Source organism: Chironomus tepperi, unplaced genomic scaffold (genome assembly GCF_022539635.2).
Source record: "Chironomus tepperi strain 1889 unplaced genomic scaffold, CSIRO-AGI_Ctep_v1 contig_100, whole genome shotgun sequence".
In the NCBI taxonomy this organism is placed as follows: Eukaryota; Metazoa; Arthropoda; class Insecta; order Diptera; family Chironomidae; genus Chironomus; species Chironomus tepperi.
Window position 1 is genome coordinate 981,872 of NW_027226222.1, and position 15,118 is coordinate 996,989.

Here is a 15,118-nt window from a genome sequence, read left to right on the forward strand (position 1 = left end):
GACTAAATTGTGCGCTGTTATACGACTTTAATGAAATTAATAGTTACTTTCATGACCCAATTTTATCGTTTATGCCATAATATTCATTCGCTTATAAAATCTAACATGAAAATCACATTGATTTAATGTTTAATGAGTAAACATGAGCTCCTTCATTCCTAAGAAGAATGAAAGAATAATAGATGAAGAGATATTGTGTTCCTTTTTTGTTTATGCAAATTGTGATAATATATTTTATATAAAATTGGAATATTCGCCATAACTTTAAGCTATCCATATAAAATATAATATCCTCTAAGTACCAGAAACGCTTAAATTTGCAATAATAAAACTTTACTCAATCTTCATTCAATTATTTCATCCTTGAACCGTAAAAATACCTTAAAAATAGATTGAGAATATTGTAAAAATGGTGCGTGCTGGTGATAAATTTCTAGCATTTTTAATCTCCCGTTTAGTTAACAGCATCTCTAATTTTTTCTTTGAATTTTGACACATGATGCATTTTACAAATGCATTTAGAGTGAGAGTCGCACAAGTGCGTTTAAATTACATTTTAATTTCCTCCCATTCATGTGAAATCTATAATGATCTGATGGTGCTCTAGGACTTCGCAATTCAAGGAATGAAATTCGATCATTCCCAAAAACTATGAAATAACACGAATATTGATGATTAAGTATGAGTAAAGTCAAAAGCTACCTAAACACTAGTGAAATATTTGTAAAGCATGCTGCAAGCTAGCTTTAAACTAGGTTTTAAAGTTTTGTGGTTGTTGGGGTATCCATTAATCCTTGCAAATATCCTAGTCGCAATAATTGATATTATTGATGCCATTGATCTAACTAATCATCACTTCCTTTTATAATTCTCATAAATTTATTCTTATTCATCCGAGAAGGCTCCACCTCGGAGCTCCTTACTTCATTTATGAGACTCTTGAAATCTCAGTATTAAAACTTTCAACATTTGCGTCGCTCGGGATCAATAAATCGAATATTGTTTTAATGACTTCCTCACAATTGTTCTATTTTATCAGAATTCCTAATATTTTAGTATTCCCCAGCTTCCAATGCTCCAAAAAAAATCTCTTCCTTTATTCCAAAAAAATGCCAACACACAAAATGAATAAACAACAATTGTACGTGATTAAAAATTTAAAGCAACAATAGCTAAAATACATTTTCGCTTCATCTTTGCTGTATTTGCTCATTCTCTCTTCGATTTCAATTGCCATTAAACTTTATAGCTTAGAAAAGTTCGATTTTGATTTTATGTTGCTTGTGAAATAAATATCTGAATAAACATTTGTTGATGATTTTGTGGGGAATTTCAAGAAGTTTCAAAAGTTTTGGTTAATGAAAATTTAATTTATCCACAAGAAAAAATTATTTAAATTTTCACAAAAAGTGTCTATAAATAATGAGTTTACGAGTCAATCTAATGAAAAATAAACAGAGTAGAAGCGATTAAATAAATGAATTTATTTTGTTTTGTTAAAAATTAATCTGAGAGGATTTTGTGGCAAGTTGGCAATTTTGATTTCAGAAATTGAAATTTGTTGTTTTAATTATTATTTTAAAGTATTAAATCCGATTAAATTGGAATGCGTAATGAAAAAGAAAGCTTTTCTAAACCAATCCCGAGTGCCACAAATAAGAGCTTTTCATGGTCCACTAAATCTCTGTTATCAACACCAAAATGAAGGCGCTTCAATTTTACAGCCAAATAGATGATAGACCTTTTTTCATTGTGTTTCTCGGTAGTAAAAATTGTATTTTAATTTGCTTCGTATTTTTATTTCCCCCACTGCCTATTTATAAACTTTGTCTAAATTCAAATTCCTCCCTTAATTATCTAATCATGCCATACTTTTACCTCTCATATTACACCTTACACCTTCGAGTCTTCACAAGAAAGTGCTTAGGGAAGAATTATTTTATCTGCTAAATAAACAACCAAAAAGGAAGAAAGGAAACTTGTACGACTTTGAAAACGAGAAGAAAATTCGATGATCTGATAACGAGTTGGAAAATTCAATTTGAACTTTCGACATTTATTTTATCGATTTTTTGTCTCATTCTTTCGTACCCAAGTTTTGCCATCATTTTGTTCAATTTAACTTTCCTACTCTATTCCTTATTTTAGATTCAAATGAAGGAACATTGTCATACACTAAGTAAATTGATTCAAATAAGAACTGGAGTGGGAAATAAAATTCATAGATAAATGAGTGGAATATGAACAAGATGAATTAAAAGATTATTTGCCATGATTTAAATGTTTTAGAGCGCATAATATTTTATTTCCTTAATATTTATAGATGAGATCATAAAATTCTCATTCTTTGGTTTTATTTTCGTATTTTTTATTCCAATGTCAAATTCTGTTCACTACTTAGATGACTAAAAGACTACATTAAGACACAATAAACTCAAATATACTCTAGTCTCAGAAATTCAAGTTTATAAAAATAAAGGATAAGAAGAATAGACAGCAGATTAATTTAAAACTTCAACTCAGTTCAGAATGTTGATTTTTAATCAATTTATTTAATTTTAAAAAGGAATTCCTTGATTGCTCTTGCAAAAATTTGAATAAGGAAAGCAATGAGGAAGAAGAGTTTATGCTCTAACTTTATATGCAAAGCAAAAAAATATCATTTGAAAAGTTCATGGAAAGATTAATCGATATTTAAAGAGAGGCAAAGAGGTACGAGATAATGTCACTAACAGCTGAACAAGGTAAATCATTTTATTTAAAATTTTGATATTGAACATTTAAGGTTCGGTTTTTGAAACGATATTTGCTAGATATATCAATAACACGCAGGTTAATGGTGGTGTCTGCTTAATGGAGAGTGATTGATTGAGATTAAAATCTGTAAATTTTGGTTCATTAATTTAGAGACATGCTTTGGAAAAATACTGTGATGTCTCCGTACTCAACTTCATTATTTGTCATTGTTAGAGAAAAGTTCTAACAACTTTATAAATTATTTATCATGTTGCCAAGGGGAGGACATCAAGCTTTTTTATCAATTTGAGATAAATACAAAGAAAATTTGCCAAAAACGAGTTTCTGTCCACCTGGAAGTGACACATGAAAAAATTTAAAACTGAAGGTAAAAATTTAGTAAAACTTGAATGACATTTTTGAGAACTTTTTTTGAAAGTCTAGAGTAAGAAACTCGTTCACAAGAAGAGCAGTCAAATGAAGTTTTCCAAAAAAGTTTAATTTAGTTTTAAGAAAACTGCTGCATACATTCAAAGTTTTACGTATGCAGACGGAAGGAAGGAGTAGAAAAAAATTCTGTCATTCAGAAAAATTCCTTTCATAGTTTTCTAATGCGAAGAGGAAAAGGAAAATTTGCTAAAAATATATTTTTTGCCGTTGCATTTTAGTATTATGAAGTCAGAAATGTTCATGCATATATCCACCTACACATACGTTGGAAATTAAACTTTTTTTAATGAGCAAACATTCTACCTAATATTAAGCATATGCATGCTAGTGCAAAATTGCTTCCTCATTTAGATCGAAAGTTTTTCACGAAGAAGAAAATTGTATGAAACTTTTATTTTTTGTTCCTTACTCTATATCCATATTTTTCTACTTATGTATTCCCATTAGAGATTTAAAGAATGAGATAGAAAAAAAACTATGGAAATAAACATTAGGTTAAAAAGTTAGTTGATCGATTATTCAATCGTTCTGTCGTGATTTAAAGTTGATGTCTTAATGTCTGGGGAAAAGGCATGGATATAAATAGAAATGTTATGTTTCTGTATACGTAAGGAAAAATCAATCTAGATAAGTAGATTTAGATAAGAAATTTCGATATTCCAATTTGATGTCGAACTTCTTGTATTGTTGCTCACAAATCTAGTCTGAGATAAAATAGTTATTATTTTAAGGATTCGCTTACTTTGATGTTATTTGCAAATGATGTCCATTATTTAGGAGAAAGCTATTATTGTATGTTTCCTGAATAATTCACATCGGTTGATCGATCCTGAATCAAGCACTAGACTGACGTGGCTCATGATGCCGAATATGACTCTAAGCCAGAATCACGGCGGAATAAGCACATGTTTTTCTTAACATATAACTTGTTAGGGAGTTTTAAGACCCCAATTTACCATTGGCCGTCATTTACGACTGACCACAAGACTCATCCTAGAAGCAACAACAGAGATCTATTCTTAGAAAAATCAATGGACATTTTCTGTCCGAATGAAACTATACAATCGAAATTCTTTTCGCATTCCCTAGCATATTTTTCTCGTGCGTTAGTAATTTCAATCTATAGATTACTACCTCAATTTAAGGCAGATGAAAAAGGTTTTTCTTACTAAAATGAAAAAAAGAAACTAAGAAAATTGACTTTTTTCCCTTTTCCAGTCCATTAAATACAACTTCATTTTTCTCTTATTTATTTTTTAATTTTGCAATATAGTAGAGATTGAGATTCTGCAAACAAAAGTTTAACTGTTGTTCTTTCTGTGCTTCTTATATGAAATTGAAAAAAAGGAAGAATTAAGATCTTTTCTCTACTCATATTTTATTTTTTAAAAGGGAAAGAAAAGTTTTCCTCCAGCAATAACATGATGAAAAAGTTTTAATTGAGAAAAAACACACACATTTTACATCATACGAGTTAATTTCTTACGATGAGCTACACATCTTAAGCATGTTCAATTTCTACTATATGTATCACATAATAAATAGAACGAGATTATATTTTTATGGATGTTGAAGTATTGAAAATAATTTATTTTATAGCATTGCCTTTTTTATCCTTCCTGCTTTTTTCTCGTTTAACCCTTTTTGTTCCCCTATAAAAGCTTTCAAAAAAGAGCGTCTTTTTAAACATGTTTTATGATTCTCAATGATTCATTATGTGAAGATACATGAAATATTATCACATATACCTTCATTGTCCTTTTTCCCTCTATATTCCCCTGAAACTATAAAAACCCTTTTAGCATATTCTGATAAGAAATTGTATGGCATAAGTTCTATTGTTGTCTGTTTTATGGTCAACCGTCGTTCATGTATGTCGTGCAACATTTAAGAGTTCAGGTCTAATGATTGTCCAATATTGCATGACATTTTCGGATTGAGTACTTTAATACATCAATCCCGTTTTCGAGGAACATTACTCAAGTGACTCTAAGTATGCAAAGGTTGCCAGAGACAATGAGCCTCATATGAATTCCACAGGGATTATAAATTGTGAGAAAAATTGATTTAAAAATTCAATCAAAGCTAAAAATGCGCCTATTACAGACATTACAGAAATCATTTTACTAGCTTTGCACTATGTTCTGTGTCATCAGAAAATCGATTCTCGTTGTTGCTTCATGTTGTATGATACAAACAATTGATATGGTTTAAGGGTAAAAAATAACTTTTACTCCATCCTCGGCATACACTTGGACATATGTTTGTCCTTAACACATATACATATATCCAAAACAAGCTCAATATATTTTCTATTTGGTCAGATTGTTAAAGTGAGGAATATATATGTGGAATATCGATATCGATTTTCCTGCTAATATAAAAAAGTAGGAGAAAAGGTGAAAATAAATCTTGATGAGCACAGAAAGGTCTTTTTCCTCTTCAATTCCTTGTTTTAGCATATATAGCATGTTTGTAGGCAATGAGCAGTAAACATAATGTTGAAATTGAAACACTATGACAAAGGTGCCACCAGAGGGCAAACATCCTATTTCCCATACCTCACCGAATAGAGGAAAACATTAGAAAATGTTTAAGGATGCTCATTTTATAGGCATCGTTCATTGTTATTCAAACTATTTTCATAGACACATATTGTTTACACTTTGCGAAGAAATTACTCCTACCTCAATACCAAAATTCCATACCTCAACTCATTCTACATGTGGCTGCTTCTCACACCTCTCCTTGTTATTTTTCCAATTCCACTTTAATCCTTCATATATTGGTTGTGAATATATATTAGGAATTTTTCGGTGCTATTTAAGTGTGGGAAACACACAAGAAGTAGAAACAAATAATACAATATAAAGTTTTTTATTGCTAAATACAGCAGAAAATTCCATCGTTCGTATAGGAAAAAAAAACCTTTCAAGCCTATTTGTTATCGAAAATTAGGATAAAACTTGTATCATATTTTATTCCTTAACAAGAATTACTCATCTCTCGCTTTTTCTATAATACTACCTAAACACTCACTTGCTTTGTTGTTGATTCGAGAAAACCTCTATCGAAGGCAATGTTCTTGTTAGTATGAAAAGGGATAAAGGCATTTTATCGTACAGACTCACACTTTTTTCTTACTCTTCATTTATTCTCGTCTAAATGAAAATAAGATGAAGAGGATCCGACTTGAATGAATGTCAGAAAAGGCTGAATGATAGGAAAAATAAGTAAGTGTGAAGACATTGTGTTTGATTTAACATGATAGCGCATTTTGATGGAACGTGATTGATAAGAGTGGTACTAGACGAGTAATTATGACATGTTGCAGAATTCTATTCACATTGTACTTTGAGAAGGGCTGTGATGTTGACTGACATGGAATGTTGAGTAAAGTGTCGCATGAAGTATAGTTATTTGATGGGAAAGTGTGCCTTTTTTGGGTAAATTATGAATTTTATCTAGAGACCGTTCACTTGGTTCATGAACAATCGAATTCTATAGTGAACGACCCCTTAGCGTGTTTCAGTTATCGCATCACTGCATCCCTAACACTATAAACATGAACCAAAATCAGAAGATTGTCTAAACTATTTGCAGTTTTATGGTTGAACTGCATTGAATTTGTAGCACAAAATAATCCATTAGAGATAAAAGATTCAACTGTTATTCTGGTCCAATAAAGCCAAAAATTTAGCGAATATCACAAATTCAGCAACCAAATGGAAGCAAAAAGCACATAAAAAGTTGAAAACTCATCAATTTTCTATTTGCTTTAAGATATAAAAATAAAGCAAATAAAAATGAACATGAACGCCCAGTTGGATTGAAAATACATTAAAATTGGCTGTGCGTTTCTATTGAATATGTGAGTATGTGTCTTGTATGTTAAACTCCTCCAATAACCTGAATATAAAAGTGTCATTGAATTGAATTTTATTCATTGTGACATGAAAAACTATAAAATGAAGAATCAACATTCAAATTAGTCTATTTTTGTTTTCAAAAGTGGTTCTATACTGTAAATATTTGTACATGCATCCAATTTTTTTATTTTTTTATTGAAGACAAAAAGCCTTCAAATTAAATGGAACAGAAATCGGAATGGTAGGCAAGAGAGAAACGAGAAAAAATGGCAAGTAACCGTATCGATTTCTTGTCACATTTCTTCGACCAAATTGAAAGCTATTATTGTTTATTGGGACTTTGAATTTAATTTACGATAGGAATCTATCAGATTTTAATGGTTAGCAATAAATCCACATGATGGGTGGTTCTTAGCTGTATCCAAAAGAACAACAAACATAAAATGCGTGAAAGGAACGGGAAAAAGGAAATCGAGCTTTTTTTATTATTTTACCCCCTGAAAATGCACTGAATCATTTTATGTATATATCTTAGATCCCAAAAAAAGAGAAGCACAAGAAAATAGAATCCTCGGACAAAGTCATAAGGAGGACAATTTAAATGCCATTTGGGAGGCATTTTGTAAACGACGAAGAAAATTTTTTATATAAATTTTATTTTCTTCCTCTTTGTGCCCACGAGAAAAATATTTTGGAACCCGTTACAATGAAGAAAGTTTAATCAACCATCGAGCATGCCTTAATTTGAATAAAAATGTCATTATAATCATATACATAAAAAGTCGATGGTCATTAACGAATGGGAGGATACAAAACTGCTGTATAAAAACTCACAATTCAATTTATTGTATGAAATCCCAATGGGACATGAATATATTAAAAAATTTATTATTGGTCGGAGGGACATGAAATAAATCCAATCTCAACATAACCACAGGACAGTGATTTTGCAACATGAAAAAATAATTCACATATCGACTCTTTGTGATTTCTAACTACTGTGGTTAGGACACTAGGTGAGTAATATCATAGCGATTGTCAATTGTGGCTTTTAATAGTGCACTATATGGTTTCTAATGATTCATCAATTATTCATTATGAGAATTGATTGAATAGAAAATGAATATGTGAATATTGAAGCACATTTCATCATGACAGCAATGCATATAGATTTTATGTAAAATTTTGACGTGATGAAAGCATAATTGACTTTGTATACGCAAAGTTTGTTTTGCGTATCAATCACGATAACAAGAAAAGTTTCAGGTTTTTCGATTTACTTTTCTGTTTTAACTAAAAACACGCACTTATACAGGAAGAAATCGTTTTGTTGCCGCAACTTTTATTTTTCTCCAATTCTTATGAATCAATTTTACGCCAAAAAGAGAAGAAAAATTGTAACGAGGAAATTTTTATCGACAAAAACGTAAAGAAGAATGAGAAAAATTGGAAAAGTTCTCCAGCACTCAACATGACTCTGACGCATTTACTATACTCACAAACTTTATTGAGCCAGTATGTTTATTTTATAGAAATTAATTTTAACATTATTTTTTTAAGCTCGTCAATATAGCTTGACTGGAAAAAATACAATTGACTTTGGAATTTCGTGATGGTTGTTTATTTATGACGCTCAACATTTTGGCAAAGGAATAAGAGTAATAGAGGTGTATTAGAAGCTTTTTTAATAACCGTTACAATAAAGGATACACGGTTTTATTGGAATTCAGACAACTCCAAGTGGACATGAAAATTACTATCTAGTTAAAGACTACATAGCCTTGTGATGTTCCACAGTACTATAGTCTACTGAAGTGTCTCTTAGTTCCTAAAATTATTAAAATTAGTTTAATGCTAGTCAACTGTCTCAAAAAGCATTCGGCGAAGGAAATCCTTCGGATATCCCTTTCCATTTTGACTTGAGGTAGGATTTCATTAAATCTATTCTAGAGCCATAGTCATGTTGGCTATGGGTCAAATTTTTGGAAAATTCCACACCGTTTGCCTTCTCAGTATTGTTTACTGCATTTTAGAAATTCACTAAAAGTTTTTCGTTAAAAATAAATTTCAACCACTAAGGCGATAAATGCTGAATATTGAATAAAATAAAAGAAAGAAGTGTTAGTGAACGCTTCAAGCGATTCTAAATTGAGCATACAGCACACACCATATTTTATTATTCAGACTTGCTAAAGTAGTAAAATAAAAAAACGTTGTATTAAGGAAGTCATGAAAGGAATTGTTGAAAAGTTACTTTTTTTATTTTCAGCAAAATAAAAATCATAAAAAAAATTCCTGTATTGATTTTAAGGAAGGAAATGAAAAATTTCCTCTCTCATTTCAATTATTGCAGACTAAAGAAGTCGAAAAAAAATACAGAATAATAAAACTGAATGAGAAGGAGTTGAAACAATACAATTTAATGCGATGAAATCACCTTTTCATTGTATGAAACGAAGTGAAAAAAGTTCATTTTTTTTAGCATGGATTAAACTTAATTGTTCTTTTACGGCGCAGCATGAAAAAGATGTAAAAAAGTTTCCTTACTGTATTTATATTAAAACTTTGAGGCCATTATCTAGATGACACAACATTAAAGTTTCCTTCATTTTTTTGCTTGCTTGCTGCTGTGTACATCAAAAAAAATAACAACTCAAATAAAATGAATGAGTTTCTTAAATGTCCGCTCTTAAGCTGAGATTTGTTGAGGAACTTTGTCGTATAAATCATATAAAATTGTTGAAATTTTAAAGGAAGGAGAGATTTATCAGTAAATAAAAATTTTCTCACATCAATTTTCAATGGACTTAGCCTGTAATGAAATGTGTTTTACTCAACATTTGAAAGTAACAACTTGTTAGTAAACTTCATAAAGAATCAATAGATTCAATTAAAATTTCTCTTGATATTTATTCAAAGTCAATTAATTGAAATTCTACCTCAGTCTATTGATAATATGTAATGATATGTGAGAGTAGATTTATTTTGGTTTTGAGGAATTTACTGATTGATGTGTGTGGGAATTTGATTACGATAATTGGACTCATTTCAAGTAGATTTTATTCTGTATATTTTAAATAGAATTGTTTACAAAATATTAAGTTATTTTTAGAAATAGGCTAATAGTCAGATGACCATCGAATTTATAAAAATTCCAAAAATATAGTCAAAGTAAGAATCTATAAATATTATGAATTGCGTCAGTGCGAGGATTATTTTTTCTGGTTGAAACTTCTGTTGATTTTTATGTAATTTTTTCTTCTCAGAAGGACCGATTATGACGAATATCATTGAAAAAAGTAGGCTCAATGCTGTGTAGCAATTCTTTGAAAAAAATTAATAGCAATTTTGTGAACTAGAAAGAAAAGTCTTAAAAATTAAGAATTTTCATTATGGATACTAAGCCGATACTAAATAAATTTCTAGGAAGTACCAAAAATTTGTAAGGTATTAGTAACAACATTTTAACGGTTTTATGCTATTTTTAAGTTTAACCCGGAAAACGCACTTCATAGAAATAGCAAAAAAATTGTCGTCAGGCTCTTCCTAAAATTTGATCAAATCAAATTATACAAATATGGTGAAATTTGGTTCCAAGTCAATGTCAGATTGACTTGGGTCCGAATTATCCGCCTTTTTTACGATATAAAGAAGACTTAAGGCTATTTGACAAATCATACTCCATGACATTTTAATTGGATGCAGAGTAAATTCTAAATAGTTAGTGACTTCTACTTTCAAAATTGAATGACTTGATTGCCGTCACTTGTGAATTGTACCTCTGATTTCTCCAAGATTTCTCATGAAAATTAATTATAGATAACTCATAGAAACTCATTCACATTCATATAATGAATGATTGCAAAATGTTATAAGTAACCCTTGAAAATTGTGGTATGTCTTAAGATAGAATTGAATATTCAAGACAGCAAGATTTTCAAGCATAGAAAAGTTTCTTGTCGTCAAATTGAATAAAAATAAATTGAGTAATTTTCATTCAATCTGAATTTTTTTGTGTGAATATTCTCGAAATGTCTTATGTCTGCGAGGGGCTGATGGAATCGATAATAATGTAAATCGGTTCTATTCATCTTAAAAACTTTAAGTCAATTACCATTAAAATCTCTTTTCTTCAATGAGATTGTCTTTATGAGAAATAACGAGAATGTCGAAAGAAAGACATGAAGAAGAGATTTTTATTTATAAAGTTGAGGATTAAGCAGAACCGAAAAGTGACAAAATGCCATTTAAAGTTTCCCAGATTTTGTTCTATGTTTAACATACAAAAGCCCTCATTTCAACTAAATGACAATTTTACGATTCATTTTTTCTCCTTTTTTTTTGCTCATTGCAAATAATAAGCCAGTGCTCATTTAGCAGAAGAAAATAATTTAATTCTGAATGCTGGATATGAGTAAGAGACGGCAAAAAAATTGAAGATCACAAAGAGAATGAGAATTGCACGAAAAAAAAAGCTTTGCAAACTCAATTAGGTTCTTTTCAAGCTGTTTTTTCCACTCGCAATGAAGGATAAATTTAGAGGGAATGTCATGAGGTAATTGAGATTGAAGAGGAAAACAAATTACTGATTTTGACTAGTTGAAATTGCTTTGTCACAAAAAAAATGCTATTTTGGATATTGTAACTCATCTCACGTTACAATGCGGAGTAAATTTTCATAGCATGACATGAAAATGTAATTTACATTTATCAGTAAAGCACAAAATGGACGTAATTTAAGAACTTATCATCAATTCTGTGATTTTTTTATTCTGTTTTCATTTCTCCCTCATAAAATAAATGTTAAATTTAAGCACAATCATAAAAAAGATGAATATTTGTTGCAATTATACCATCTCATTCTCCATGCTTTATTCATCATCTTCGTCAAATATTTGTCTGAAAGATGATTATTCATTTAAATGGAGTTAAGTATATCTTCGCATATATGCATGAAAATTCATATTCAATGATTCTGTTGGCAGAAGCATAAAATTCTTTGTAAATTCATTTAGTAAATTTCTCTGCCAAACCCGAGTACCACATGACTAGAATGAGGGCAGAGATGAGTTAATTTTGAATAACTGAAACAGTTGCTATGACAAACTTTAGGTTTTTACATCTATACGAAGCTCAGTTTTGTTTTCATTTCTACTTTTAATTTGATTCAAACTTTTGAATTTTTTTTGAAGTCACAACTTTATATGTGTCATTTCTCAAGTGAATACCGTATGAACAAAATCACAAAAAAATATATGAAGCTGCATATTTAACCTAATTTTATTCCTTGCATTGGAGTAAGAGTAGAAATGCTCGATGAAAATTATAGGGAGTCATTCAGTTATGACGTTCCCCTAGCAGGCAAAGCAATAGCAGAGTATGTACGCTCGTGAGCATGCATAATTAGTATATTTAGTATAACATGCTCTAAAAGAATGCTCATTGCCTGTAAGGTTAAGAAAAGTCTAGTTTTATAGTGTCACAAAGCATTATGTCATTTGAGGACTCGATGACGTCATTTGTGAACAGCTGAACCATGTTCAGTTAGCAGAAATGTTTGAAATGATTTATCATAATTCTTCATCATTACACATAAGTTCTCTTTCGAACATCTTAAATGCGTATATGAGCAGAAGGAAATCTTGCGACCAACAACAAAAAATGTAATGTCTTATCGGGTTTTACGCTTCCCTTCCTTTCCGTTTTCCTTTCTTTCTCGTCCTGATAACAACAATACAACATGCAGTAAAATAAATATAAATATGGAATTTAATGTGTTTGAGACTTTTGTGACTTTTTATGGGCATTTTTTTTAATGCCTTTTCATAGAAATGCGATTACAATTTTTCACAAATCTGAGAATATTTTTATATGTTTGAACTTCTTTACATTTTGTATTTTTTATGATTTTTGTTCGTTTTTCGTCCAATTCAGTAGAGGTCCTTGTCGAGGAAAAAAAGGAGGTCGATGAAAATGCTAATAATGGCAACCTTTTTTAAACCAAATAAAGACTTTTTTTGCAAATATTTTAGGTTTATTTTATTGCTGTTTAACAGAGAGTTGAAGGAAGGAGCGGAGGTGAAGGTGAACAAATGTAAAATTTCATGCTAAGCTCTTTTCTTGCCTCCTTCTATGTGCGGTACAAAACGCTCGGGTATTATGAGGATGAAGTATTAAGGGCAATTAATTTTAACTTCTTTTCCCATAAAAAATATGATCCTTATCAAACAATCTCTTCCAATAATAACAATAACAATGAAAAATTTCATACATACCTTTCAGAATTAATGTGAAAATTATTAATCCGCAAAATAGCTCCATTTTTGTTGTCAGAAGGTGCCTGCGATACTTCCATGTACTTGCCATTGCTGTTTCAGCTTGCTTTATGTCAACTAATTAATTATAATTTCGCACTAAACTTTTACGATTTTCTTCTCGCCCCCTGTTATTATTATTATAATTATTTCAATTCTTTTTGCCCCAATAGCACACTTTTCACTTTGGTTATTTGTTGTTGTTCCTTTATGATTATTATAATTTTCTTCACAGAGGTTCTTCTATTACAAATTCACCAAATGACACATTAAGTATGTCTTTAAATTTTGTTTTTTACGATATTACGTGTTCAGTCACTTACAGCGTTTAATAATAATTAAATTTTAATTACATGCGGTTATGTCTTGACAAACTTTTTACACTCTTTTCATGTTGTTGTTGCTGGTTATTAAATATAGCTCATGTTATGTGTTTTGCTTATGTCCGTTATTAAAGATGCTCACCCATTCCATTTTTTCTTACTGCTGGGTTTGCGAGACATTTCATGTTTTATGCAAATTGTTTATGTTATTTAGAATGAATTTCCATAAACATTTTAATTTAATAAAAACGAGAAAGAATGACAATGATAACAAAAACACAAAAAAAAAGTCAACAACCAGATGAAAATTTCACTTGTATGGTTCGTAATTTCACTTGTTCAATTTTTTTTATGATTTCTTTCTGCTGTTGTGTCACTTCAAATTTGCTTTTTTTTATTATTCTTTTATTTCTCGTTCTCTATGTTTCTATATATCTATCTAACTCTCTTCTGCAGTCACCAGCAATAAAGAATGAAAAAAGCTCTCTAAAAGGAAATTGGATAAAAGGAATTTTTCATATAAAAATTGTCATCAAAATGAAAATGCTTTAAAGTCCATTAAAATTTATTTCAATTCTGTTTTGCTTTTGAATTTCAAATTTTCATTCTCTTCCTTTTCCTTGTGTACCGTACCGAGCATCATGAAGATTCTTTCCTTCTCCGCAGAAAAAAATGGAAAGCCTCGAATAACTTAATACTTTGAAAATTCCATCGTATTTTTACGGAGGGGTTTCATACAAAAAAAAAAAGTTTTTTGATTGAAGGATGCTACAATTTGTATTTCAGTTGACTGTCTTGGGCTTTTCGCTCAAAACTTTTTTTTTGTTGTTGACTTGTCGATCAATCATTAATTTGAGAGGAAAAGAAGCAAATATTTTTTCTTGTTTTTTAATTGTTAATTTAGGTATCAATCAATTTGCTGTACAGATTGTTGGGAAGCATTTCAGAGTTTTTGTAATTAGATAACGACATAGATGCTGGAAAGTGGATCATCATGAAATAAATTAAATAAAATGATTATACACTCGTGTTGCTCAGATTTCTTGAAATTTGAGGACTAAAGAGTTGTTTTAAACATGAGAAAAAATTGACGTGGGGAGTCTAAAGGAATTTCGTTGTTAGTCTTTTGAGTTTCAATTGTTCATATTTTGTGCATTGTTGTCATAATTAAAAATTTATAATATACCCTAATTTTAAATGAATTGACATTTTTCTTTGTTTCTAATTAATTTTAAAAAATCACTGTTTTATGCTCATGCCCGAGGAAAAAGGGACTTTGGCCGGAGGGAAATGGGACATTATCAAAATAAATCAAGCCAGTATGTACTAGGGGATTTTAAGCGATATCATTTTAAGCGACAGCCCCTTCTACATTTATACAGTAATACAATAAATGACTAGAACTGCACAGTTGTCCACGATAATC

At 30.1% G+C, this 15,118-nt stretch overlaps 1 protein-coding gene across 1 annotated transcript in view; it reads right to left on the reverse strand.

The window, feature by feature from the left end:
* The window catches only part of LOC139087172 (uncharacterized protein MAL13P1.304), a 71,249-nt gene that overhangs the window by 52,232 nt on the left and 3,899 nt on the right, over positions 1-15,118 (reverse strand). Inside the window, 1 exon segment of the mRNA XM_070635906.1 lies at positions 13,331-14,178. Within this exon segment, the coding sequence (XP_070492007.1) occupies positions 13,331-13,376 (46 nt within the window). The 5' untranslated portion in view covers positions 13,377-14,178.